At 52.1% G+C, this 25,533-nt stretch overlaps 7 protein-coding genes across 7 annotated transcripts; 4 read left to right on the top strand and 3 right to left on the bottom strand.

Moving 5' to 3' along the window:
• The first annotated feature begins 2,014 nt into the window (after nucleotides 1-2,014).
• BP01DRAFT_354444 (glucose-6-phosphate dehydrogenase) lies at nucleotides 2,015-4,910 on the top strand. Its single transcript, XM_025574422.1, has 9 exons — nucleotides 2,015-2,317; nucleotides 2,715-2,787; nucleotides 2,864-2,884; nucleotides 2,951-3,295; nucleotides 3,362-3,559; nucleotides 3,621-3,782; nucleotides 3,841-4,048; nucleotides 4,100-4,471; nucleotides 4,530-4,910. The coding sequence occupies exons 1-9, from the start codon at nucleotides 2,283-2,285 to the stop codon at nucleotides 4,637-4,639; spliced, it is 1,524 nt and encodes a 507-aa protein (XP_025433904.1). The 5' UTR covers nucleotides 2,015-2,282; the 3' UTR covers nucleotides 4,640-4,910.
• Nucleotides 4,911-5,903: 993 nt separating this feature from the next.
• On the top strand, nucleotides 5,904-8,416 carry BP01DRAFT_200504 (putative sucrose transporter). Its single transcript, XM_025571028.1, has 8 exons — nucleotides 5,904-6,200; nucleotides 6,311-6,336; nucleotides 6,399-6,643; nucleotides 6,699-6,765; nucleotides 6,819-6,890; nucleotides 6,945-7,134; nucleotides 7,194-7,309; nucleotides 7,366-8,416. Exons 1-8 carry the CDS (start codon nucleotides 6,103-6,105, stop codon nucleotides 8,250-8,252), a joined length of 1,701 nt encoding a protein of 566 aa, XP_025433903.1. The 5' UTR covers nucleotides 5,904-6,102; the 3' UTR covers nucleotides 8,253-8,416.
• A 1,148-nt stretch (nucleotides 8,417-9,564) lies between these two features.
• Nucleotides 9,565-12,969, bottom strand: BP01DRAFT_291152 (morphogenesis protein; the record flags this gene model as incomplete). Its single annotated transcript, XM_025571635.1, has 6 exons — nucleotides 9,565-9,644; nucleotides 9,718-12,002; nucleotides 12,058-12,286; nucleotides 12,343-12,436; nucleotides 12,511-12,668; nucleotides 12,780-12,969. The coding sequence occupies 6 exons, from the start codon at nucleotides 12,967-12,969 to the stop codon at nucleotides 9,565-9,567; spliced, it is 3,036 nt and encodes a 1,011-aa protein (XP_025433902.1).
• Nucleotides 12,970-15,647: 2,678 nt separating this feature from the next.
• On the top strand, nucleotides 15,648-18,063 carry rlmA (SRF-type transcription factor RlmA). The gene is made up of 3 exons (XM_025571026.1): nucleotides 15,648-15,827; nucleotides 15,920-16,076; nucleotides 16,141-18,063. The coding sequence occupies exons 1-3, from the start codon at nucleotides 15,772-15,774 to the stop codon at nucleotides 17,791-17,793; spliced, it is 1,866 nt and encodes a 621-aa protein (XP_025433901.1). The 5' UTR covers nucleotides 15,648-15,771; the 3' UTR covers nucleotides 17,794-18,063.
• Nucleotides 18,064-18,617: 554 nt separating this feature from the next.
• Nucleotides 18,618-21,379, bottom strand: BP01DRAFT_200484 (MDR family MFS transporter). The gene is made up of 5 exons (XM_025571027.1): nucleotides 20,951-21,379; nucleotides 20,844-20,873; nucleotides 20,477-20,787; nucleotides 20,280-20,401; nucleotides 18,618-20,218 (listed from the first exon to the last, which is right to left on the bottom strand). Exons 1-5 carry the CDS (start codon nucleotides 21,257-21,259, stop codon nucleotides 19,095-19,097), a joined length of 1,896 nt encoding a protein of 631 aa, XP_025433900.1. The 5' UTR covers nucleotides 21,260-21,379; the 3' UTR covers nucleotides 18,618-19,094.
• A 1,200-nt stretch (nucleotides 21,380-22,579) lies between these two features.
• Nucleotides 22,580-23,897, top strand: BP01DRAFT_335577 (class I SAM-dependent methyltransferase; the record flags this gene model as incomplete). Its single annotated transcript, XM_025573206.1, has 2 exons — nucleotides 22,580-23,066; nucleotides 23,197-23,897. Exons 1-2 carry the CDS (start codon nucleotides 22,823-22,825, stop codon nucleotides 23,895-23,897), a joined length of 945 nt encoding a protein of 314 aa, XP_025433899.1. The 5' UTR covers nucleotides 22,580-22,822.
• A 353-nt stretch (nucleotides 23,898-24,250) lies between these two features.
• On the bottom strand, nucleotides 24,251-25,439 carry BP01DRAFT_363697 (EF-hand domain-containing protein; the record flags this gene model as incomplete). The annotated part of the gene is made up of 4 exons (XM_025576289.1): nucleotides 24,251-24,273; nucleotides 24,361-25,213; nucleotides 25,304-25,322; nucleotides 25,399-25,439. The coding sequence occupies 4 exons, from the start codon at nucleotides 25,437-25,439 to the stop codon at nucleotides 24,251-24,253; spliced, it is 936 nt and encodes a 311-aa protein (XP_025433898.1).
• Between the last annotated feature and the right edge of the window lie 94 nt (nucleotides 25,440-25,533).

Genomic DNA, 25,533 nt, shown 5'->3' with positions numbered 1-25,533 from the left:
CATTCTTTCCCCCGGTGACGGCAACTGACCCCATCAAATCCCATCACAGAGAGGTTGAGCGATTCGGACATAGGCATGTAACCCGCACTTGCATCCCCAACCTGCAGGGAGGAGCAGCAGCAGCAGCAGCAGCAGCAGCCTCTTTTGGAGTTTCAGCATGCATGAGCTTATCTCCTTGATTCTCCAACAAGGTCCTTTGAGAATTTCAAGAAAAGGTCGCGACGACTAGTCTCTTCCTCTGGACCTTTAGCATAGCTTTATTATCTGCTGCTGCCAGGGTAGCGCAACAACTGTACCGGGTGGATTGGATGCATGGGCCTATGAGGGTATGCGGACTTAAAACGGGGATGATGACTTCCTCCAAACTGATCAGACCGGGACACTCATTTGGAAATAAAGCGTACCTTAGCCCCACCAGGAATCGGCAACGAACCTGACATGATGTCCTTCCCCTTCCAAGCACGCCATTACAGCATTCAATATGCTTGCCCTGAGTGTCAACACTTTAAAAACCCTCAGCGTATACCGAGAAAGCATGTGCAACAAGAGGCATGGCAGAAACTGGAGTATGTGGTTCAATAGTGAAGCTGGAACACCACGACGATTGAACTAGATTTCATAGTAGGTGTGATAGGGAGCATAATACTCCGCAAGCCTGACTCGGCATCGTTAGTACCATCTCCGGACTCGACTGGGCCGAAAGTTCGGTTTGATTCACTGCTTCTTCTGCACTACGCCCATTTCACGGGAAAATTAAATCCGTATCAGCCTTTCCTGGATGACAAATTCGCCGATCTGAACCCCACGGTGCTGGTCACCGGAGACGCTCATTCAGGAGTCTCTCACAATCTCCCGTCACTTGCTCTACTACAGCCCCGGACAGCCAATGATCCTTCGCGGCAGCTTCTGGCGCGATCTATACGGGCTGCGTTTGTGGAATAGCCTGAACATCGGTTCAATGCCACGAGTATCATTCTGCTTATCGGGACAGTGCTGAAAATTGGTTGAATATCTTACTAGTATGTAAAATCGGGACTGAAATCAAAATGAAAATGAGGGGCAAACGCAAGCTTTATGTAGACGGGATTCTGTCGATTGTATTCCTGCGTCTTGTTTTTACTGGACGAGATTGTCACGATCTTGTCCTGCAGTGGGATGCGATGGGTCAAATCCAATTCAAAATCCATCGCTTTTTATGTCGAAACAGGCAGGTCACTACCAACTACTGAAGCTGACCCGCATGGTTGAAAGCTCCATCTCACGCAGTGCCTAGCGGATATACATCCCATATACGACGAATTCCCGGAGGGTGCCATCATAACCAATACTTTGCCCTCAACACGAAGTACGAGTAAGAACAAAGAACCATGATAGATCGCAGGTGAAGAGGGTCGGACGAACTATGAATCCTGGCCAAAGCGGGGTGTACCGCAAGTGACTGGAAGATGACATTGTATGCGAGCATCATCCATTTTCAGTGGAGAGGTCAATTGTTCCCCAGATTCAACCGAATGGGCTGAGAGCCAGGGTGGCTTTTCTTTACCATGAGGAGAATTGGGATAGTGCTGATGGGTCTTCTGAGCGGAACGGTCGGGAGTCTTCATTTTAAAGATAGTATCAATTATCAGCTTTGGGGGTAGTTATGTTGCTGTTAGTTACCAAGCAATGATATAATCTCCTAGAGTCATTGCCACAAGGTGGGAACTGGACCGGAGCGAATGGTTTGCTGGAACAGAGGGAATGAATCAACTATAACTATAAAGCGGACAGAAGTTCCATCTCCAAAAGCGATTTCTCGTTTCAACCGAAAGTACATGTAAGACGGAAGGATCCATTGTTGAGGAGAGGAGAATAATCAATCAATCCGAAATACGCGTTTACCTTACAGTTCGGCCTTTGACTTCAGTTACAGCTTTTCTTTCCCTTTCGCTCACCCTCACGGGGTCCCGCGGCAGCATCGACGTAGTGGAAAGCACCAGTGCCCCACCCGGGCTCAATTGCTTGCGCCCGCCCACCTGTTGCGCTTGTTCCAGCAAGCAGCAAAGCAGCAGAGCAGCAGAAGAGAAAGAGAGCAGCTCCCCCTCCGGCCATCGCGCTCTTAAAAACTACTTGCTCCGCCGGAATTGTTGGGAAATTTCCATTAAACCCTTTGAATCTGCTCTCCTACTTCTCTCCTCTCTCTTTTCTTCTATTGTGATTCTAACTGCTCTTCTTACTACTACCTACCCTTCTTATACTCTCCCAATTCCATATCCAACTACCCCTCCCACCCAAAAGAAATAATGGCCAGCACGATAGAGGAACGTCAGAGCGCTGGGTGAGTTTAGTAGTAGTTTGCGACCATTCCCTCACTGACATCACACCCCTTCCTCTCTTCCCCTCCTCTTCCTCCTCTTCTTCCTCCATTTCACATCATTCATCATTGCCCACCGCCCCAAACTGCCACTGCTACGTGAACTTCAAATCTACCACCCACTTCTTACCCGGGCCGGTCGCCAAACACTTTCCCCTCCCCTCAATTCCGTGCTCATCTTTCCTGCCAATTCGTGGTCAGGACAGACAGAAAATCGCCCCGCCGATTCACCTCTTCCACTGTTGATTTTCTGCCGTTTCCGCATCCCCTCCAGATTCCCAGATCGGCATACATCAAATCCCTGCAGCCATCAGTCAATCCCTGCCGACTCTAGAGAAGCTAATATGGATTTCCAACGCAGCACCGCCGAACTCAAAGATGACACCGTCATCGTAGTACTAGGCGCATCGGGAGATCTTGCTAAGAAGAAGACTGTGAGTCACCCTCAGGAGGAAGCAAGCAAAACGGTAAATGTGGGAAAGATGGATTCCAAGCTAACAATTGCCTCAGTTCCCCGCGCTCTTCGGCCTCGTATGTCTCCGATAACGCCCCGATGGTAGTCTCGAGGTTGATCGCAAATACTGACTGCGCCTGTAGTACCGTAACAAGTTTCTGCCCAAGGGCATCAAGATCGTCGGCTATGCCCGGACGAACATGGATCACGAGGAATACCTGAGACGTGTGCGCTCATACATCAAGACCCCCACCAAGGAGATCGAAGAGCAACTGGATAGCTTCTGCCAGTTCTGCAGCTACATCTCCGGCCAGTACGACAAGGATGACTCGTTCATCAACCTCAACAAGCACCTCGAGGAGGTTGAGAAGGGTCAGAAGGAGCAGAACAGAATCTTCTACATGGCACTTCCCCCCAGTGTCTTCACCACTGTTTCCGATCAGCTGAAGCGCAACTGCTACCCTAAGAACGGTGTTGCTCGCATCATCGTGAGTCATCTCCGTCACAAAATGAGTCGAAAAACCAGAAACTTATACCTTCCGTTCGTACCATAGGTCGAGAAGCCCTTCGGCAAGGATCTTCAGAGCTCGCGCGACCTCCAGAAAGCCCTCGACCCCAACTGGAAGGAGGATGAGATCTTCCGTATCGACCACTACTTGGGTAAGGAGATGGTCAAGAACATCCTCATCATGCGCTTCGGAAACGAATTCTTCAACGCCACCTGGAACCGTCACCACATCGATAACGTTCAGGTAAGATCTCTGGCGGTTTCTCGAGCTCTGGTCACTCGCTAAGATACTCTTCGCGGCATAGATCACATTCAAGGAGCCCTTTGGTACTGAGGGTCGTGGTGGTTACTTTGATGAATTCGGTATTATTCGTGATGTCATGCAGAACCACCTTCTGCAGGTCCTGACCCTACTCGCCATGGAGCGCCCCATCTCCTTCTCCGCGGAGGATATCCGTGACGAGAAGGTAAGCGTTGGCTCTAAGATGCATTCTTTGGGAGATCATGACTGACTAAACTTCTCAGGTCCGTGTTCTCCGTGCAATGGACGCCATTGAGCCCAAGAACGTTATTATCGGTCAGTACGGAAAGTCGCTGGACGGCAGCAAGCCCGCCTACAAGGAGGATGAGACTGTTCCCCAGGACTCTCGCTGCCCCACCTTCTGCGCCATGGTGGCCTACATCAAGAACGAGAGATGGGACGGTGTTCCTTTCATTCTGAAGGCCGGAAAAGGTACGCGCATCTTGTTGTCGGAGCCTGAATCGCTATATTGACCCCTTGCAGCCTTGAACGAGCAGAAGACCGAGATCCGCATCCAGTTCCGTGACGTCACGTCTGGTATCTTCAAGGACATTCCCCGCAACGAGCTCGTTATTCGTGTCCAGCCCAACGAGTCCGTTTACATCAAGATGAACTCTAAGCTGCCTGGTCTGTCTATGCAGACCGTGGTGACTGAGCTCGACCTCACCTACCGCCGCCGCTTCTCCGACCTCAAGATTCCCGAGGCCTACGAATCCTTGATTCTCGACGCCCTGAAGGGTGACCACTCCAACTTTGTCCGTGATGATGAGCTGGATGCTAGCTGGAGAATCTTCACCCCTCTTTTGCACTACCTTGACGACAACAAGGAGATCATCCCCATGGAGTACCCCTACGGTATGTGTCCACATGAAATCAGCCAATCCTCCTGGGTGACTACTGACAATTGAGACAGGATCCCGTGGACCCGCCGTCCTGGATGACTTCACGGCGTCTTTCGGCTACAAGTTCAGCGATGCCGCTGGTTATCAGTGGCCTTTGACCTCCACCCCCAACCGGTTGTAATTAATGACATAGCCTAAGGACCCCCTGAGGTTAAAATCGGGGCATGACGAATGAAGAAGCAAAATGTCAGATTAAGTTATGAAAAAAAATGTTAATGCTACGGGGGCGAGATCTATGGCAAGACCGGACATGTGGGTTGATATTGGCAGGAAAGCGAGCCAACGGTAGTGTTCATCGGTCGGACGGGCAATGACTGGAGTTAGTGTTTACACCCCTGTTTTCTTTCCTTAGAAATGAATGCAGAGCACGTTACGAATGACATGAGTGAGGCCATGGTGTGCGAGATCCAGTAGAATAGGTAGCTTTGCATCCGGCGGGCTGTCACAGAACGGCAGGATTTGCCGGAATCAGCGGGCGACATTCCCAGGTAAATGGCCGCGACCCATCAAAGATCTAGAATCTCACCACCCTCTTAGGCATCTCTGATTGGCAAGTAGACCGCATGCCATGCTTCGGACGAATGAGTTGGGCTGCGGCAAGGGAGGCTGACTGAGATCGAACAGTTCCCGAGATGATTCTCAGATGGACCCTAGGACAAGCGAAGAGAAATCCCCACTATAGAGTGAGGATCACAATTTCAAGCAGCTGTCAATCGCCATGACCGTTCGAGCCCTTGTCCCAAGAGGGTTAGGGGCTAGAATGTTCGCGTAGGCACAGAGGCTGGTATTCAGGGACGACCAAGGGGTTGGTTGGTGGGTGGAGAGGAAAATGCAATGACTTCGGAGAAGAATCCTTCAATCGCAGGTCGCGTGTCTTGATCTGGACCAGTTCGCAATTGAATATATGAATAGTAGCAGTAGTGGGTCTCTTCTCCTCTTTGGCGGCCGATAAGACCACAACGACGGGCCGGGGGCCCGCATGCGTCGTCGTTCCTCTTGTACCTCTTGTTCCTTTTTGTTCCTGTTGTGCCCGCCCTGTTTTGCGCCGCGCCGCCCTCTTTCCTGCGCTTCACAGCCCCCCGACCTTCGTCTTTCTCTCGCCTTCTTCTTTTCCATTCTTCTTTTCTCTTCTTCCTGCTCATTCAACTACACCTAGTGCCCTTCCCAACGAGTGGAGACCATTGACGCCATATCGCGCATCAGACCACGGCCCTCTATTCCCCGCAGCTATACTTACAAAGTTTACTGCTGCTGCCTTTTTTGCTTACCGGAAACTCCGCAACTCTTTCGGCTATTTTCGAATTGACCACGGTCCGTGCAATAAAACCAATCTCATTCCTCCCAACACTGGTTTTTTCCGTTCGATCTTAAGTCTCGGAGCTGGTTCCAAGTCATTGCTCTAGCGTTCGACTGCATACCTCTACCTCACGCGACAGGCGACATTGGTGGATCGTCATCGGAATTGGGTTGGCTCGATATCAGGCACGGAGAAGTGGGCGACCCAACGCCAGTTCATGGAAAGCACTACAAAGCGGGTGAACCCAAGGGACAAGTGCATGCGCGCGCATTCAATTAGGTCGCAGAATGCCACAAGCTGCAAGATGGGTGGGCTCCCCCTCCATTCGAGGTCGAAGAGAATGGGTGCGGATGGTGCTTTTGACTTTCAGTCTGTTGGGCTTACAGTGAGTCTTGGCTGCCCTGAAAACTTTCCTCGGAGCTTCTCTCTGCTGTAGCCTTAGCGGCGGAAACTGGGAATATAGCAATATACTAACTTGCTTCTTGTCACTTGCAGATTCACATGGGGCATTGAGATGACTTGTACGTGTTGGTCCCGTCTACGATAGCCCCCGCAAGCGTTTCTGATTGTTCGCGCGACCTAGATTGCACTCCATATCTACTTCAGCTCGGTCTCACCAAATCCAAGACGTCTCTGGTCTGGATCGCCGGTCCTCTTTCCGGCCTGATAATACAACCGCTCATTGGTGTGATTGCTGATCGGTCTCGCTCAAAATGGGGCCGTCGCAGACCATTCATGATTGTGGGGTCTGTGGTCGTCGCAATGTGTCTGTTGTTGTTGGGATGGACCACGGAGATTGTTAGGATGTTTGTCAAAGACACCGAGAAGGTAATTTATTTGAATTCATTTCTGGCTCGTCGTTCGATGGCTGATTCTATCTTAGGCCAAGGGCACCACGATTGCCATCGCCGTCCTGAGCATTTACGCAGTGGATTTCGCGATCAATGTCGGTACGTACGAACAGAGCCCTTCATTGAGTTTGCCCGGTCTCATCTCCATTCAGTACAAGCGTGTTGTCGTAGCTTGATAGTCGATACGTTGCCGATCCCTCTTCAGCAAACTGGTTCAGCATGGGGTATGTCTCTCCTCCTTCCTTGCAGCCGTAGAGCCGGGAACTAAAGGCGTACAGCGACCCGGATGACGGCTATTGGACAGCTCATTGGCTATGTGATCGGTTCTATCGACACGGTTAAGATCTTTGGCACTGCTTTTGGCGACACGCAATTCAAGCAGATGACCGTCATTGCCGCATTGTCTTTGATAGCAGCAGTGTCTGTTACATCCTACGCAGTGAAGGAGAGAGTCCTGATCACAGCAAGGTAAACTGAACAGCGCAAGGTCTTTATACATATATACATTGACTGATCTCCAATATCAGGGACTCGGATGATAAGGCCGGAGCGCTGCAGGTCATCTCCCAATTGTGGAAGACCACGATGGAGCTCCCACCACGCATCCAGGCCATCTGCTGGGCCCAATTCTGGGCCTGGATCGGTATGACACACACTGCCTTCGACTATGAAGAAGCTATTCTGACGGGGCATCGATAGGCTGGTTTCCGTTTCTGTTCTACAGCACGACATGGGTTGGTGAGACGTACTTCCGATACGAAGTTCCCGAAGATGCGGTACGCCCAAGCGACATGCTAGGAGAAGTGGGTCGAGTCGGCAGTTCGTCGCTCGTTGTCTTCTCATCCATCACACTCTTTGGTGCTATACTCCTGCCGTTTTGCGTTCAGCCACCAGACAACAAACGGCCTCGGTTCACCCCGCGACCACCTCCTGGAATCGCCTCGCTACTCAAGAAGGTCCCCAGCGTCCGTCCGGATTTGCAGACAACGTGGTTGATCTCGCACATTATGTTCGCAGCTACCATGGTTTTTGCACCATTGGCACGGTCGCGCGCTTTTGCTACATTCCTCGTCGCTCTCTGCGGTATCCCGTGGGCCATCAGCTGCTGGGCACCCTTCGCCTTCATGGGTGTTGAGATCAACAAACTAGCCATGAACCCCTCGCCATCATCACGAGTAACCATGATCACCTCTTCCAGCATCCTCTCGGGCGGCTACGGCGATCGAACAGCCACGGACACGGACCTGGATGTTCTTCGGCTCAACCACCACGACTCGGACAGTGACAGCGACGTGGAGGATGGCGGTTCCAGTGTTCCATCAACTGGTGAACTCGCGGGCATCTATCTCGGCGTGTTGAATGTCTACACAACCCTTCCCCAATTTGTGGGCACCTTCATCAGCTGGATCGTGTTCAGTATCTTCGAACCGGGCAGCACCAAGCGTGACGACACCGCGCAGGAATCATCTCAGTGGATGAATCTTGACAAAAGCAGACCAAACGCTATCTCAATTTGTTTATTCATCGGCGCTATCAGCGCCCTGGTGGCTGTAGAGGCCACACGACGGATGCGTCACGTCGCATGATCGTACCATGGGTGCTCGTGATGCTCGTGGGCATCAGTCCTCGCAGGTTTTCCCTGCGTTGGAGAGCCTCCCAGGAACTCCCATCACGAGCATATCGATAATGCGAGCCACTAAATGTACAGAGACCTTTACGACTCGGGCGTCATTTCTGAAACATACGACCTCAATTTATTTTAATACCCCCTAATGCATATTTTGATTCTTTCGTGACGTTCTCAAGCCAAAAGAACAAAACGCAAGCAGCCCCAGCACTGCACTGCACTGCACTGCACGGGCTTGTCCCACAGTTTTCGCATCGGTTGGATTGATACATACGCAACTATCTACATGCTTGTTTATCTTGCCTTCTTCCTCCCACAGACCCTCCACTTGCCTAGACCATATTCACGCATTCATATACCGCGGCATAGGGGGATCATCTACATGAATTCTCTTTTTCTCCCTCTTTCTTTTTACACCGATATACCTCATGTGCATGTCCTTCAGACTCAGAAATATCCCGACACCTTGGAGATTTGTAATAAATACTTTTTCCTTCTGATTCAATTTCCATTTACCTGAAGATCAATCACTAGATTTGTGGTGTGTTTTTCATTATTCTTCTTTCATTTTAAACAAGTTTAGGTTGTTGTTGCGAATCTAGTAGTGCCTTCAAGCGGTAGATATGCATTGACACCACATTATGTTCGGTCAGATAACGCCCTAATCCGTCCTGGATTAAATATGATACAGACCCAGACAGACGTAATGTACATACATAGTAGTATTACTACCTGATACCTACCTATTTAGGTACTCCGTAGTGCTTCCGGAAGAAGAAACAGCGATCCTGATGCGTACTCCCGAAACCACATGACTCCCTATCATCTTATATTATATGGTACTCAATCTACAGCTCAGAAAGGACGAAAGCAGTCCCAAACAGCCCCGAGGATTAGTAATACTGTAAGTCTGACTGAAAGATATGTCAATTACATCACAGCCTGTTTCAAGTACAGTTCCCTGACGAGACAACCCAGACTAGACGGGAAGAGTCAAAGAAGAAGAAGACAATGTGCCGATAGCCCTGGGGGTATGGATGTATGTAGGAGTGACAAAAATACATTAGATAAGGTAAAAGGGTGGTGGGTGGTGGGTGGTGGGTGTCTGGTGGTATGTAACAAACAGGGTAGGAGCAAATCACAGCAGATGCGCGGCGAGGTATATGTGCGGGGAAAGACAGCAGCCAAAATCAAGACAAACAGTCGCAGGAAAAGATTAGGGACCGGAAAGCATAGCATATCACATCTTTTGAAATTCTCGATTGGCGGCATTAAGGCTGAGTGGCGGCTTGCATGTTGCCGGTCAGCTCGGCTACTCTGGCCTTGATGCGAGCAGCGCGGGTTTCGAAACCTGCACGCAAGAACGAAGGATGTTAGAGAGGTGTTCTGGGTGGGTAGATTTCTAGAAGAATGAAGTCACTTACTCTCTTCTTCGCTCGTATTATCGTCACTGGTGTAGTCGTTCTCTTTACGAGCCTCCATCTGGGCGGCTCTCTCAGCCGCGTTCTGGCGGATCTGAGCCCAGCGGTCATAGGACGACGGGGCTGTCTGTAGCGAAGAGACAGGCTCATCAGTCGGGGCATGTGCCGGCGCATCAGTGAACTCTTCGGAGACAGGGGATTCAGGGACGAAAGCCGGCTGCTCTACTAGAGGGCCTTGGTCGAATTGGGAGAATTCTTGATCAGCAGCAGTTCGCTCCTTGGTGTCGATGCGGGAGAGCGCGTCGTACTCGGCTTGGCGGCGGATTTGAGGTTGCCTATCCGGTGATTCAGGAGCTTTAGGAGCCGCCAAAGCAGGATGAGCTTCAACAGCGACCTCAGGTTCCTTCTTGTCGACAACAGGCTCCGTATCCGCTTTCGAGGCCTCCACATTAGCCTTGGTAATCTCTGCGGCTGGCGCCAGTGGTACAGGCTTCTTCTTCAAAGTAATGTTGTTTGCTGGGCGGATTGAATGCTCCTGGGCTGCTCTCGCTCGATCCTCGAGGGCAGCACGAGCTGCTGCAACAGCCGAGCCCGCGGCAGGTGTGACCTTCACCGGCGGCTTCTGTTCAGGCTCACTCTTCTTCTTGATTGTGCCAAACATGTTCTTGAATCCGGTGTTGCCGGTTTTCTTCTTAAGCTTCCGTCCGGACTCGTCTGAATCCATAGATTGCTTGGGAAGAGAGTCCGTCGCCGACAGATCGGCCCCAGCACTGGTACTACCATTCCGGCTGGTGTCAGGATGAGCATCACTGACAGGGACCTCTTTCCTCGCTACTGCGGGTTTCGGAGAACTAGCTGGAGTATCCTTCGGCAGAGGTGGGGGTGCCTGGCGGGTGGTGCTCGGCGCTAGCGAAGTCGGCGTGCTGGGCTGGTCATCAGTCGATTCCTTCACGTCGTCTGCTAGGGAGCCTGTTCCCGCACGGCTGTTGCTCAAGTAAGCAGTGCGATAAGTATTCTTGTCATAGTTGGTCGCCCATTTCATCGCCTGAGATGCCTCGTTCACAATCGACGGTTGCAGGGTCATGATGGAGTTTGTTTTGGTGGAATACCTAGCATCCCGGGGAAGATGTGTTCTGGAGCCACTAGCAGCCTCCTGTTCCTCGCGGTGTCGCTTTTGGAGAGCAGCAGCGGCAGCCTGGATACGAGCATGCTGGTCCGGAGCAATACTAGTCTTGCTTTGCGGTGCCTGATTCTCTGCTCGTTTGTAGGAGTCTTCCATCGAGCTGACCTTCTTGGCCGAGGACTTGCGACGCGTCACCCCCTTCTTCCGAGTTGAAAACCCGAAGAAGCGCTTCTTTTCGACGATGTATGCACCGGGGTCAGGCTCAGGGGCGGCCCCCTTCACCTGTTCTTCCAGCACCAACCATTTAGTATCTTTGATAATGGTTTCGAGCAATGCGCACCGTCCGAAAACCGCTTTCCGGGCTGTCGGTTCTTCTCCCGCCAAGCTACTTATCCAGACCCACCAGAAGGAGTCATCCAGATCTAGAGTGGTAATGCTTGCCAGTTCAGCCGGCTCTGTCAGAGGTTCGTCATTCAGACTGCGTTTGTGCGACTGCGAGCTTTGAACTCGAACTGTAGCCAGAGGAGGGAGGATCTTATCTGGAGGCAGAAGTAAGGGACCACCGGGTCCCTTGAGGGCGGTTTCATCACCGAAGCCTGAAGACATGAAGTCTGCCCACGAAGGGGTTGTGGGTCGGCCCAGATCTCCCGTGCCGGACTGAGGAGCGGATTTCAAGCTACCAAACTCATTCCTCGATAGATTGAAAGCGTTCGCATCGTTGTTTGCAGCCGACTCCAGCGCGCCTCCAAAGCCAAAGTCTTCGAATCTTGACCATGAGGCTTCGTCTCGGGTGGTGTCCGAGTCAGTCGTTGCTGATTGATTAGTTGATGCGATACACTTCAATACACGAAGGCATTCGTCGGTTAGCGCGCGAACAGGGTCATCGAAGCCGGCAAATTCCTGCAGGTGGCGGTCACTGTCCCTGTATTCAAAGTTCTTTGCGCGCCGTAACAGAGCAAATGGTGTTGGGGAGACGGTGTCGACAATCATAACCACCTTCGTTGTCGAGACCTGAAGAAGAGTGGGCGTCTCTGGCGGATATTCCGTTCCTTGGAGTAGGCTCTGGAGAGCAATTGGCAGCGAGGAGATGGAGTTGATTCCGCGCGAGTCTGGAGATAAGGAACGTAGATAAGCAAAAAACAAATGGCTTGTCGCATCCGCTGCACTAAAGAAGAATAAGCTGCCAGAACTTCTCATTCGATAAATGAATCAAAACAAACCTTGCCCAGTTCTTGTAGGCGGCTTCGAAGCCATTGCCTGTATCTGAGTGGTCAAAAGCCCACCATCCAGCATAGCGCGACAGTTTGCGACCACCGAGACCATTCGATTTACCGTGCGCGGCAACAGCAGCAAGCAGGTCGAAGAAGTCGGTGATAATCTTTGCGCGGGCATCTGAATCAACACTGATGGGAAGGAATGTGGAGAATGCATCGCGAGCGAACTGAGAGTCTACATATGGTCAGCTTGAGTGATCCGGGAGCTTAGGAATCCCTTCATAATCGCACCTTGTTCGCCAACCTTGAACAATTCATAAGCCTCCCAAGTCACGACACCCCCCGGGAGTCTGCTCCAACACCATTTTAACACACTGCATATGACCTATCACCGCCGAAAGCAAAGAGTAAGAAACGGGATGTGAAAGCGTGGTCAGGATCAGAGCGATTTCGACTCACAATCGGGTCCGACAGTCGGAGTTCTTGTGCCAATGCCTCTCCGTTCACGGGCGAGCCTTTCTCCACGGACTGATTGAAATAGTTACGAATAAAGGTGCGTGCGGCGCTGGCGTCGGAGCTAGGGCGGAATGGTAGAAGGAGGAAGGGAGTTTGGAGAGCTGTCAAAGGATAAGGAGGTAATGATCAGCAATGAGGAATGCACACAGGGGTGAACTACGAAACCTGGCAAGGCGAGCGGGAGTGGATCACCCGCCACGATGGAGGCATACCTCGTGCTTTCAGCTCTTGAGTGCATCCGTGCAAGAGCTCCTGAACTTCTTCTGGGGCAACCTCGGTGCGCTGCCACGCGTCGGTCCATGTGGGCTTTGCGGGGCCCTTATCCTCTACCTCGGGGGCTTTGGCATTCTTCTTGGAGGTATTAGCATCTTTACTGCGAAAAACGCGAGTAAAGAAAGGCATGCTGAAGAGACACTTTTGTCGCGCCAGATTTTCGGCGGGCGGACGACGCGATCCTCGGCGAAAGACGAACGGAGGATGTGGGAGGGAAGGTGGCTCGGAAGACAATGCTCAACGGCGAAGGCACAAGAGAGGCGTGTAACAGGGGTCCGATTCGAGAAATGCGATAAGAAAGTCGCGAGTGCGATTATGCGACTCTGTCACGAAAGATGTCTAACTATGCCTAGCGGTAGTTCACGATGCAAAATGTGAAGCAAGCGGGAGAAATGATAAACAAGATGGAGGCGCGCTGGATTAAGAGGAAAAGCGACAACCCTCAAGGGGAGCAACGATAGATGCAAGCCCAGTCCCGAAGTAGCGATTCAGATCAGATAGCTCAATCAATGAACAGCGTCTACAGACTGGTCGAATATAGTGAAACTGAAGCGACCGAAAAGAGAGCGGGAAAAATTGGCCGGGGGGGGTACGATAGATAGCTGCAGCAAAAGCCGACCAAGTGTCCAGGAAGGGATCGCCTGCAGGGCGGGAAGCAATCAAGCAGACTCGGACTCGACTGTCACGATGCCACCGCAGCAGCAGCGACAGCAGCAGCCACGATGAAGGAAGTGGGGGGGACGGATGTGAATAGATTGCAGTTCCAACCAGTCAGTGAGGGGGGGAAGAGACGGAGGGGTTGGGTAGGAGAAAAGAAAAGAAACGCAATGCAAAGCAAGAAAAAAAGAAAAGGAATTGTAGGCAGGAGATGGAAGGGAGGTGGGAAGTTGTGGTGATGATGAGGATCGACTGCGGTTGGCGTTTCAGGGGGTGGAAAATAAGTCAGTTCAATAAATTCAGTTCCTCCACTGACAACCCATCCATGGTTCAATTCGAATTAATTGATGAATACATTGTTAATTCAAGTTATCATTACCGACTCACCGTCTCTGAACGTGGATCTGCAAGGCTAGCATGCTTCAGTCTACCTAAAGCCCAGTGCATAGGATGATGCAGTGAAGGGAGCGATACAGTTTTGTCGGTGGCCCGGCTTTGTCTGGGATCATATATATATAATTGTCCCATCATTGCCCATCAACTTCATCATTGTTACCCCAAGTCCGACGGCAGCACAATCTTGGTCAGTAGTGACTATTCTGCTGGACATCCACTGGTGATACAACCGCAATAATCAATCTCAGCTGGATGGAATTGGTGGACAGCGTTCATTCAGTGGCTGATGGTCGAGAATGAGGACAGGTTCTGTGACTGGTCTAAACCCAAAGGGGATGCAGTGAAATGATAAGGTACGGGGACTGAGAAGTGGGTGGGGGGAGGATTTAAGGCAACTTGAGGCCCAAAACCAGGGAGTCTATGTCGACGAACAAATTACCTGGTGCGATAATAAGTTAGTCAACTAACTAAGTAGTTAACTTAACCACCGTACCTAAGCTCCTAGTCAATCCCGATCTTTGACTTGAGGCTGAGCAGACCAGCAGCCAGGCGGTCAGGCCGCCCTGGACCCTGGGCTGAAAGCTCTAGGCTCTGGACCCCTCCAGGATTCACCAACCAGCTCAGCTTGTTCGCTTTCATTCAGCCGAGGTGAAACCGATCCGGTGCAAGTGAGATGATGTCCTCTACTTGGTGTGGTGATGGTTGTGGGTTGGGTCGAGATATCAGCAGCGGTGGTTGCTGATTTGATGGGGAAGTCTACCATTGAGAAGCATTGTGGTTGACAGGATGCAGGGAAAGGCGAGGATGGGGAGAAGGAGCTCGGACAGCATCTTATACTCTGGAGTAAGAAGCTCAGGGGTCTGATCGCGGTGTCAAGGAAGGATATCATGTTGATGGCACTGACAGATGGTCTATAAATAAAGTGGGCGGCAGTTGAGAGCCGCCGTTGGCGAGCGGGTAAAAACCGCCCAGGCCTATCTTTAGAAATAATCTTCTGCATCTCCCGCGTGTTCTTTCCATTCATCTCCTTCCTTTCAGTATCAGCATCAGCATCAGCTTCGACTTCATCGTCTTCTTCAACGTCTTGTTCTTCTTACTCACTCTCATCATAATCATCCTCCTCATTATCGCTGTCCCAATACCCGCGCACTGCGTCTCTCGTTTCCCCGTGGATTTCCCTTGGTTTGGTCGCATTCTTTGACACACAAAAGGTTGGTGTTCCTGAGGCCATCCATCCATCCATCCATCCATCCTTGCATGGGCTGCCTGACTGCCTGGCCTATTCTTCTTCTTGTTCTGTTTCAACTTCCTGAGCCACAACCACAAAAGCCACCTTCCCCCCCCCTTTGTCTGTCTTCGCCGTCACACTTAGTCTTACTTTCACATTTGATATCCACTTCCCTTCCCTTCCCTTCCCCTTCCCCTCCTTCCCTCTTATTCTTACTACTACTTACTGCAACCCACACCCCCCTCCCTCCCACTCCCAAAAATAGCGCTCATTCCAAATCTCACCACCACATCTTTTTTACACCTTCCCTGATCTTCCGTCATTCGTTCTTCTTCCATTATTGTAGAAGTGCTATCCAACGCTTCACCCCATTTTCCCTTTCTCTCCGGATTATCGGTTAAAAAAATTAAATAATAATTTTCTAAACCTGACTGCGACCTGGCTCTCCGGTCGTCGCTCTTTTCCTATTCCCTTTTTCTATTATTGTTATCGTTTTCTTTTATCTCCTCGCATTCTGGAAACTCCTTCGTCAAGCGGCGCTTCATTGAGTTTCAGTTCGCGCCGCTATCTTTCGGACGAACTATTACTCCACCTGGAATTTTTGTAATTGACCTTATCGCCAGGGCCGCAACAACGCGCTCTCATCCCTCATGGGTCGGAGAAAGATCGAGATCAAGGCGATCAAAGATGACCGCAATCGCTCAGTGTAGGTCCCCCCCCCCAATGTCCACTCTGTTGTCTTCCCTGGTGATACTGGCAACACCAGACTATAGAACTGACCTTTGTGTTGGTGTTCAGGACCTTTCTCAAGCGAAAGGGTGGTCTCTTCAAGAAGGCACATGAACTTGCAGTTCTTTGTTCGGTTGATGTCGCTGTCATCATCTTTGGTCACAATAAGAAGCTCTATGAATTCTCGTCTTGTGATATGCGAGAGACGCTCACTCGATATCAATATGTGCGGTGAAACCCTCGAACTGCTTACGGTCATCCCCGAAGCTGACGCGATACGTATTCTGTAGTTCGGTCCTCCTCATGAACACAAAGGTCCCGAAGACTTTAACGGCAAACGCGACGATGACGATGACGAAGATGAGACAACTCCCGCCCCCGAAGACATGCATCCGACACCTCCAAATCCTCCCATGATTCCCGCCCATATCCCCGGTCATCCTGGCTTTCAACATGTCAATCACGCCCCATCAGCCTCTCCACCGATTCCAAATGGGATTCCCTTTGATCCTCGTCATGGTACCCCTCAACCACAAGGTGTCTCGAGACCGTCATCAAGAAATCAATTGCGTCGCGTCAGCTCAAACATGGGTCCTCAACAACATCACGCCACGCCGCCGCCGCCTCCGCCGCCTCCGCAAAATGGATTCACGTACATTCCAAATCCGTCCGTCTACAATCCAGCGGTTGCCCATCCCATGGCTCAGCCTCCTCGACCCGGTCAGTATGCGCATTATGGGCCGCCGGGGCCGCATCATCAGCCTGGGCCCCCCCAGCACCAGCATCAGCCCATGCCGGCCCAGGCAATGCCTCCGCACTCGATGGCGCCTCAACCCATGCCGCAGCATCTCGCACCACATCCACATGCTATGACACCGCAGCCGCCACATATGGCCATATCGCAGGCGCCGCATCATCCGCCCATACCGCAGGTTGCCCAGGCCTTCCTCGCCGAACAAGGACGAGCTTCCATGCCCCCAGCGTTTGCACAGCACGAGCCGCAGCCGCAACCCCCACGGACGGTATCCCTTCCCGAGGCGACCGCTGCAGAGCAGATACCGGGCCAATTGAAGGCAGAGGGAAGTCCTTCGCCCCCGCACCAAAGATCCCTATCGTCCAAGTCGCGCAGTATTTTTACCCCGATCGACGACCGCGGCTCCGTTTTAGCGCGTCACTTTGGTGTAGGCCCGCCCATCTGTGAACCGGGAGAAAATGTTCAGCTGAAGGGAGAGGCTCCGCTGGGAGATTCCACTGATGTAAAGCCACCCAAGCCGCCTGCAGCCAAGGCAGTCAAGGCCGCAAAGGGGCCGCCCCCACGGCCAGCGACCGAAGTTTCGCGTCCCCAGCCTGTAGCGGACTTAAAACCACCTGCACGGACCAATAACGGCCATTTACCCCCTAAGCGCCCGCAGCTAAAGGTGCAGATCCCAAGCGAGAATTCAGATAGAGGCAGTGCGACGGGTGAATCGTCCTCACGCGACTCGGCGGGCAACAAGACATCGACGCCGGCCAAAGCTAATCCGGACACTAATCACTCGGGCGTGGTTCTTCCCCCACCATCGCCATCCGCGGGCGCGATTCTTAGCGCCGGGGCCCAGGGTCCGCCGAACCCTTTCGCCAGACCACCGCCGCCGCCCGGTCCGGCCGCACAGAATAATGCCGCATACAACAACAACAGCAACATCGACACGCCTATCTCTGCCCTCCCTAGTCGATTTGTATCAGACGCGCTCCTACCATCACCTTCCAGTTTCTTTCCAGAGTGGGGATTCAATCGCTCGGGCCCGGACAGCAATATGCTCCCGAGCCCTTTGACGTTTCCCACCCCAGCGGTCCAGTCTGGACCAGGCTTCGGCCGTGAAGACAATGATCAAGAAAAGAAACGCAAGAGCCCTGATAGCGGACCGAGCGCGGAAGGAGTGGTGAAAAAGCCGAAGACGTGATTTTTGTCACATCCTCAAATTGGTGCACTTGACAAAGTTGATGGCCTCTTATCCAAACGGCTGCGTTGTCTCCTCTTGTCCTTGTCACATGTTTTGAATATTGGCATCTATATGGCGTTTGTGCATTTCCAGTCTTTGGTCAATTTCGCAGTTTAGTCCATGTCTCAGTGCGTCTGTCTGTGTGTCACTCTCCTTTTGTTTTAGGGTTGTCTTTCGCAGCAACTTTATACCCCTTTTCCCTTACTTTTTATTGGCCTTTCCGTTCCTTTGTGGTTGTTTCCATCTGGATATATGCTGCGTGGGTGTTGCTCTTTCATGAACTTTTTTTTGGCTCGAAAGAAGACCCTTCCTAGTCCTTAGCTCTCTGACACGCTTCTCTTCCTCATCATCCTGGCGCATATTTCTGGCGATCCAGCGGGGATAAGAGACCTATCCCACCTCCACTTCTGCCAAATGTGCTCCTCTTCCTTTCCTTTCCCTGTGCTCATCCTTGCACTCTAATTCTCCTCTGTGTTTATCCAGGTTTAGGTAGGCTAAACCCTAATATGGTGACAGCAATACTGATACCGATACTGATATTGATATTGACGGTGGCGGTGTCCTGCGGGGTGGCTGATCTTCTTTGCATTTTTTTTTTCGCTCGATTATTTTCATTTTTGTTTGAAAGAATGTACATAAAAGGTGTCTAACTGGATTTGGATGGACATGTCCGATTAGGGGAAAGTGAAATAATTTGACTTTTGCTTGATGCATACATACTCATGGTCGGTCAGAATCAGATCTCGTGTATCATGCTTCCAATCGTTATCAGTATCAGGAACACAAGTATAGACATGATTCTTCGTGTAGTTTCAGTAAGATTCTGAGATAGATATGTGGGTAAATAAGGTAAAACATGAAACTCTCTCGCATGATGCTGGAAATGCTGCTGCCGGTTTTCTCGTGGGAATCAAAGTGCAATGCAATGCAATGAAAAGATGAAGACAGGGGAAAACCACCCCCCTTCCCCTCCTATAATCCGCCATTTCCTTCTTTCACCTCAGGTATATTCAGAAAATGATAATGTAGACCCAGGTTTGCTTTTTGCTTGTGAAGGTTTCAGTGCCCGGGACAAGGAAGGCGGGGGAGGGTAAGGATGAAATATGTTGTAGACATTAAAATGTTGGAGGGATATAAGCTCCGATTTTTGGAGGGGTTTGTTCTAATCCCTGGTGTGAGGGTTATCACACCACTGTTCCGTTCGCTAGGGGTTTCTCTCGCAGGAGGCGATATATGCAGGTAATAGACGGGGCGAGGAGGATCTAAACCTCCTCCTTGGACCTGAGGTCACCGGACCGTTGTTGTTGTTGCTGCTTTTGAGCCTCCAGCACAGCCTTGCGGGCCTTCTCCTGTTCCTCGAGGCCGGTCTTGGCGATGGTGTGATTATTGCTCAGGGTGACGGGCCGGATGAGCAAGCTCAGCGCCAGACCGAGAGCGGCGATGGCGCAGTAGAAGATCCACATGCGGCTGAAGGCGGTCGTGTAGGCGTCGAGGACGACCTGACGCTCGGCCTTGGGCAGAGAGCGCAGGAGATCGCCCTGGGAGCCGCTGAAGGAGGAGGCAATGGTGTGGGCGGTTTCGGCGCCGACGGCAGCGGTGATCTGCGGCATGCGGCCGGCGAAGACGTTCTGATAGATGACAGTACCGAGGACGATCGAGATGGCGGCGGAGACCTGCCGCATGAAGCCAAAGGTCGCGGTACCAGCAGCCATATCGGTGGGGTGGATGTTGGCTTGTAGGGCGACGAGCGGCGACTGGAAGAGCGGGCCGGTGCCGATGCCACCGATGATCTGGTAGATGATAATACGCGGCCAGCTGGCGTAGGCCTTCAGGTCGATGAAGAGGCCGTAGCCGATCGTCATCAGGAGAAGACCGCCGATGATGAGCTCGCGGTAGCGGCCCGTCTTCTTAATGACGACGCCTGTGGCTGCGGAGACAAAGGAGAGACTGAGCACGGTCGGAAGCACGTAGACACCGCTGAGGATCGGCGATGCGAGGAGTACCGTCTGAAAGTAGAGAGGGAGGTAGTAGGAGCCTGAGATGAAGACGAAGCTGTGGCAGAAGTTGATCAGGAGCATAAGCACGTTGTGAAAGTTGTTGAACAACCGGATAGGAATCACTGGGTAGCGCGCGATCTTCCATTCGTTGATGAAGGCGACCACCCACGTCACCAAACCGAAAATGATCAAGCAGATCACTGTGGCCGATGCCCATGGGTAGCTGACGCCGCCAAATTCTAGGCCGAAAAGGAACATGAGCGTGCCGCCGATCATGAGGAAGGTGCCTGACCAGTCGATAGAACGCATTCCTGCGAGAAGGGGTACTTTGCTGGCTTCGATCTTGAGGTAGAACACGAGGATGACGAATGAGAAGCCGCCGATGGGCACTAGTCGTCATGTGTTAGTATTGGAAACAGGGTCGGTGGGAAACATAGGGAGTAGGCATACAGTTGATGTAGAAGCACCACCGCCAGGTCACGCTGGTAGTGAAAGCACCACCGATGATAGGACCCAAGGCGCCTGCAATGGCCCAGGTGGAGCCGAAGAGACCATAATACATTGGGCGCTCCCTTGTCGATGGTCAGCCTGCTGAACCGGGCAGCTCTTCCAGGAATGCTGGAAGCTTCGGGCAAGAGTATACTAACCTGACACTGAACAAATCCGTCACGCAAATATTAGCTAAGACGATGATTCCACCGCCACCGGCTCCCTGAATCGCTCTGCCGGCGATGATCATGGGTAGGTTCACAGCCAGCGCGCAGATCAGACTCCCCACCAGGAACAGGAAGTTGGCAATCAGAATGATTTTCTTGCGGCCCCAGACATCACTAATCTTTCCCCAGAGGGGTACACAGGCTGCGTTGGCCAGCATGTAAGAGGAGGCAATCCATGAGTATCCGCCTTCCGATGCATGGAAGTGGTTCGCGATTGTCGGTAGCGCTGTCGAGACGATAGTCTATAGAAGCCAGGAGTCAGTAAATCGCGACATGGTTGCGGAACTAGATCATTTACCATATCTAGAGCTGCCAAGAACAGGGCCAACTATATGTTATAGGTAAGATTAGCGTGCTGCCACGAGTTGCAAATCTGATGCGAGGTGGGGGATATAAAAATCATACGCAGAGAGCCGTCATAACGACCAAGATCTTCTTCTTGCCCAGCTTCTGTGCCTGAGACGGCACCCGGTCCAGCGGTGCGCTGCTCGCAGCAGCGACAGCATGATCTTCTAGCGTCCCATCATCGCCTTTCTCTGTTTCAACGGGAAGTTGGTCGTGTGAGGTGCGTGAGGGGACTTTGACAGCGTCAGGCTTCTCCGCGCCAGCTGTGTAGGAAGAGGAGCTTGCCTCGGATGGTGACATGCTCTCCGCGATCATCGGACCCTTATCGACCGGGGTCTCCTCGGTATGAGGGTGTTGATGATCCGTCATGACTTTGGGGTAAAATTCCCAGGATCGAGGAAAGTCGACGGTGGACCGGAAACGAGAGAAGAGGAAGAGAAAAAGAGGGGAAGAAATAGAACCGCCTCTCGGTTTGGGTGAAGAGAGCAAACCGGGTTGTTTCCCTTTAGTGTTTGAAACTTGACGGGCGACGGTGGCGGGCGAACCCCGACGCTTGCAGAATCCGTGGGATCGGCAGCCTTTTCTGGAACTTTGCGAAGCAATGACTCAATGAGGTATTTGATATTTCTAAGCGTATAGTCAGAATAACTACTAACTCAGAGACTTGGTTTGCTTTTGCTTTTTGGTTATTCTCTCGGTTCTGCCTTTGCTTTTGTTGGCCCTATTTATTTTGTCTGAGGCCGAGACTGAGACACTCATAGTTAAAGCTTCGGAGATAAGCTCGGGATTGTGGCCCTCACCTCGACTTGGTAACGAAAACGCAACAAAAGTAAAAAACAGATTAAAAAAAGAAAAAAGAAAAAAGAAAAAACAGAGAGAAAAATCAAAACTCGACCTGGAACGGTCCCTGAGCCTGGATCCATTCCCGATAGTTTGGAGTGTGGATGGGTCTTTTATACCAAAAGCTCTACCATTGGATCCATCGAACGACTATAGAAGGACGAAAGGGAAAAACCAACCCATGGCAGCTGCAGGGCGGAGAATTGGAATCCACCCCACGAGGCTTGACTCGCCCTTTCGGACGGTCGGAATGTTCCGCCGACGCCGAGCTTCTTTTTATGATGAGTCGAAATGCATGCGAAATGTATGCCTGCCCAACAGGACAGCAAGCAATTCTCACCGCAAACCTTCAGTTATGCGAGTAATGCGAGGCCGAGATCCATGTCTCACTCAGTACGATGCCTCACCGCCTGATCCCTGTGGTAGGTAATGAGCAGGTTTAGACAAGCATTTGTGATGTACAAATGAGCTGTGTTTGTTAGGGATTACCCTCTGCTTATGAGATTTCTATAAGACCGACATCAAGACAATCCGTGCATCCTCAAGGTTCATCACTTATGATGACTCATAGTGTATATTATCAAAGTCCCAAACTGTTTCACTTCACCTCTCGAACTCTGACCTCCGGGCCCTCCTCCCCTATCGCCTTCAACAAGCCAATCCAGCTCTTCTTTGTATCTACCGGTCATCTAAACTGCTGGCACAAAAAAAGAAGATGACTCAATTAGTACTTAGGCGCTTCACACCGCGCCCCCAGAACTAAGGGATGACAGCTTATCGCCTCGTCGGCCACCGTCGGTCAGCGTCTTTTTCGGTATAGACGATCTCGACGATGACTCCTAATCAGCCCTGTAAATATCATTCTAAAGGCGGGGTAGAGATTTCCGGAGTCCCCGACGGACCCTCCAAGTCTGACGGAAGACTAGTAAGATGATATATGATACAACTGACATCCGCATCAGCGGCTGTTCAGTAGTAGCAGTGACTTAGACACAACAGAGGCTCCAGGCTATAACTAGTATCAACTTCCCAAACCGCCCTCGCCCACTCAGCCGTCTTACTCAACACTACTGCCTATCAAGCACCCTGACAATGTCCACCCATCTCGACGAAGCCGCGTCTATCGCTCGTATCTCTCTCCACGATCCGAAGAATTTCAGCATCCAATACTCCCAGACGTTGCATCGCCTGACGATCCTGCAGCACTGGAACATCCCCACGGCCTCCAAGGTCCTGGAACTCGGATGCGGACAGGGAGACTGCACGACTGTTCTTGCCCATGCTGTAGGGGCACAGGGGCAGGTCGTGGCGGTTGATCCAGCGGACTTGGATTATGGTGAGTTTTGAGCCGCCCCTCTCTCTCTCGCGCTTTTCTTATACCTCCTCAATAGGTAGGATTAGTAGCCCAGTTTACCCCTCGCTGCTCTTCCCAGCGAAGGCAAGCCATGAACTCACATTTTCTACAGGAGCCCCATACACACTCGGCCAAGCGCAAGCGCACATCTCGCTGAACCCACTCGGTACCCGAATCACCTGGATCCAACAGACCCCGGTGGACTACCTCGCCTCCCTCTCTCCTCCCTCCCCAGCATCTTCCACACCACCACCACCACCACCACCACCACCACCGCCACCCAACACCGAGAGCGAAACCCCAACCTTCGACGCAACAGTCCTCGCCCACAGCCTCTGGTACTTCGCCTCCCCAGCACTCATCCTATCCACCTTCCGCGCCCTGAAGAAACACAGCAAGCGACTCCTCCTTGCGGAGTGGTCGTTGGTGGCGACGTCTCCCGCCGCGCAACCGCACGTCTTAGCAGCGCTCGCGCAGGCCGCGCTGGAGTGCCGGAAGTCCCAGGGGAGCGAGTCGAATGTCCGCACGGTGCTGGGGCCGAAGCGGCTGACGGAGCTGGCGGTGACGGCGGGGTGGAAGCTGGAGAGCGAGACGCGCGTGCCGTGTGGGGAGGGGTTGTTGGATGGGCAATGGGAGGTCGCGGCGTGTCTTTCTGCTTCTTTTGAGAAGGAGGTGGAGGAGCAGGTGAAGGATGGGAGGGAGCGGGCGGTGGTAATCGCGGCGAGGGATGCGTGTGAGGCGAGCTTGGAGGGGGTGCAGGGGGGGAGGAAGGGGGTTAGGGCTATGGATGTTTGGGTTGCGAGTTTCAGCTGAAAGAATTGAGTGTGTAGAGCCCCGTGACTCACTCGACGATTGCTGGTGATTGTTATTTTTTATTCTTATTTTTATTTTTTATTTTTATTTTATATATATATATATATTTTTTGGGTAACGGACCGAACTTCCAAATTGTTCCCGCGGAAATCGAGTTGGATAGTCGCCAAGTAGTGGATAGAATACTGAGAAATGCTGATTGGTTCTCCAAGGAAGTAATGCCTTTCTTCTTAGTCTTTCTCTATGACCATGAGATGTCACTCTGAAAGAACTCAATAGGGTATATAATGTACACAAATGACACATTGATGAGGTGTCTAACCGACCATCCACCTTCACTCACGGCCGTTCATTCAATCCTGCAACTGAAGAATCTCTGTGCACCATACCATGTTAGCACCCAACACAGTAGAGAACGGGCGTTGAGGCTAAAGGGGGTGGGAAAGATTGTGTGTGCACTCACCTGTCAAAAACTCCTCAAAGCTCACCGTGATATATCCATCCCGATCGTCATCATACCGTTTGAACACATCGGTCATGCGGCGCAAGCTGATGCACGCCTGCACAAACAGGTCAAAGCTCATGCCGTGTTTGCCGTACGTATGCCCGTTCATCTGCCGCCCTTTGCTCTCAAAGGTGATGAACATGACCTGCACAAACCCGGGACTGAGCCGGTAGCCGAAGGCGACCAGCGCGTTCTCGAACTCCGGCAAGCTGATCCGGCCACTCCGATCCACGTCGAACCGATCAAAGAGCTCCCGCCATGCCGCCAGGTACCGCCAAAGGGAGACAAACTCGTCGAAGGAAATGGTCCCGCTGCTGTTCCGATCGAACATGCGAATCATCATCTTGACGGTCTTGGGGTGGAACGAAGTGTAATCGCCGTTCACGAGGGCAGAGCCCAGCTCCAACTCAGTCAGCGCCCCAGAGTGCGAGGAGTTGGCGGCGCGGAACAGGGGGAACAGCTGTTGTGGGTCATCGTCGGGGACCGAGAGCGGAGGAGGGTGGGGGGATTGCGGTGGACGCGATGACGGCGGAGGGCGGTTGCGCACGGGCTGGGAGGGAGGAGGGCCGAAGCCGTAGTTCTGAGGAGGAGGCGAGGGGTGTAATGGGTGCGGACGTTGTTGCACTGGGACGGTCGGCGATCGTCCCCCATGGTGAGCCTGTTGGGCAGACGCTGGGTAGCGCTGCGGGTTGGCGCTCGACGCGCCGGACACTGGGACGCGCGGAGGCACGCCGCTGTTGGAGGGGTGATGGGAGGATTGGCGAGGGGGTCGTTGATGAGTTGAGCTGCTCGTTTGCATGGCACCTAGCATCTGCGCGACCTGTAGTCATATCCTTAACGTCAGAACGGAGCTGCGGGGTAGGAAGGTAGATCAATCTGCATCGTTCGGGTTCCTGCGTACCTGCTCTGGCTCTGCGTGACTGTACTCATGATCCTTACATGTCAGCGACACTAATACAATGTCCTCACCCGACGCATACTGGTTTTTTAACTCACGCTGGCAGTGCATCTGGATTGTAGGACTGGTTGTATGCCATGGCGGCAAAGGCTGACTGACGTAAGGGACGGCGGGCGCGATCTCAAGCGGCGAGCGTCAAGATAAAGCAGCCGGGATTGGGATTCGATTTTCCG

The sequence above is a fragment of the Aspergillus saccharolyticus genome, assembly GCF_003184585.1.
Source record: "Aspergillus saccharolyticus JOP 1030-1 unplaced genomic scaffold BP01scaffold_6, whole genome shotgun sequence".
Lineage (NCBI taxonomy): Eukaryota > Fungi > Ascomycota > Eurotiomycetes > Eurotiales > Aspergillaceae > Aspergillus > Aspergillus saccharolyticus.
The sequence above is the reverse complement of the archived record's forward strand: the minus strand, read 5'-3'. Positions and strand labels throughout refer to the sequence as shown.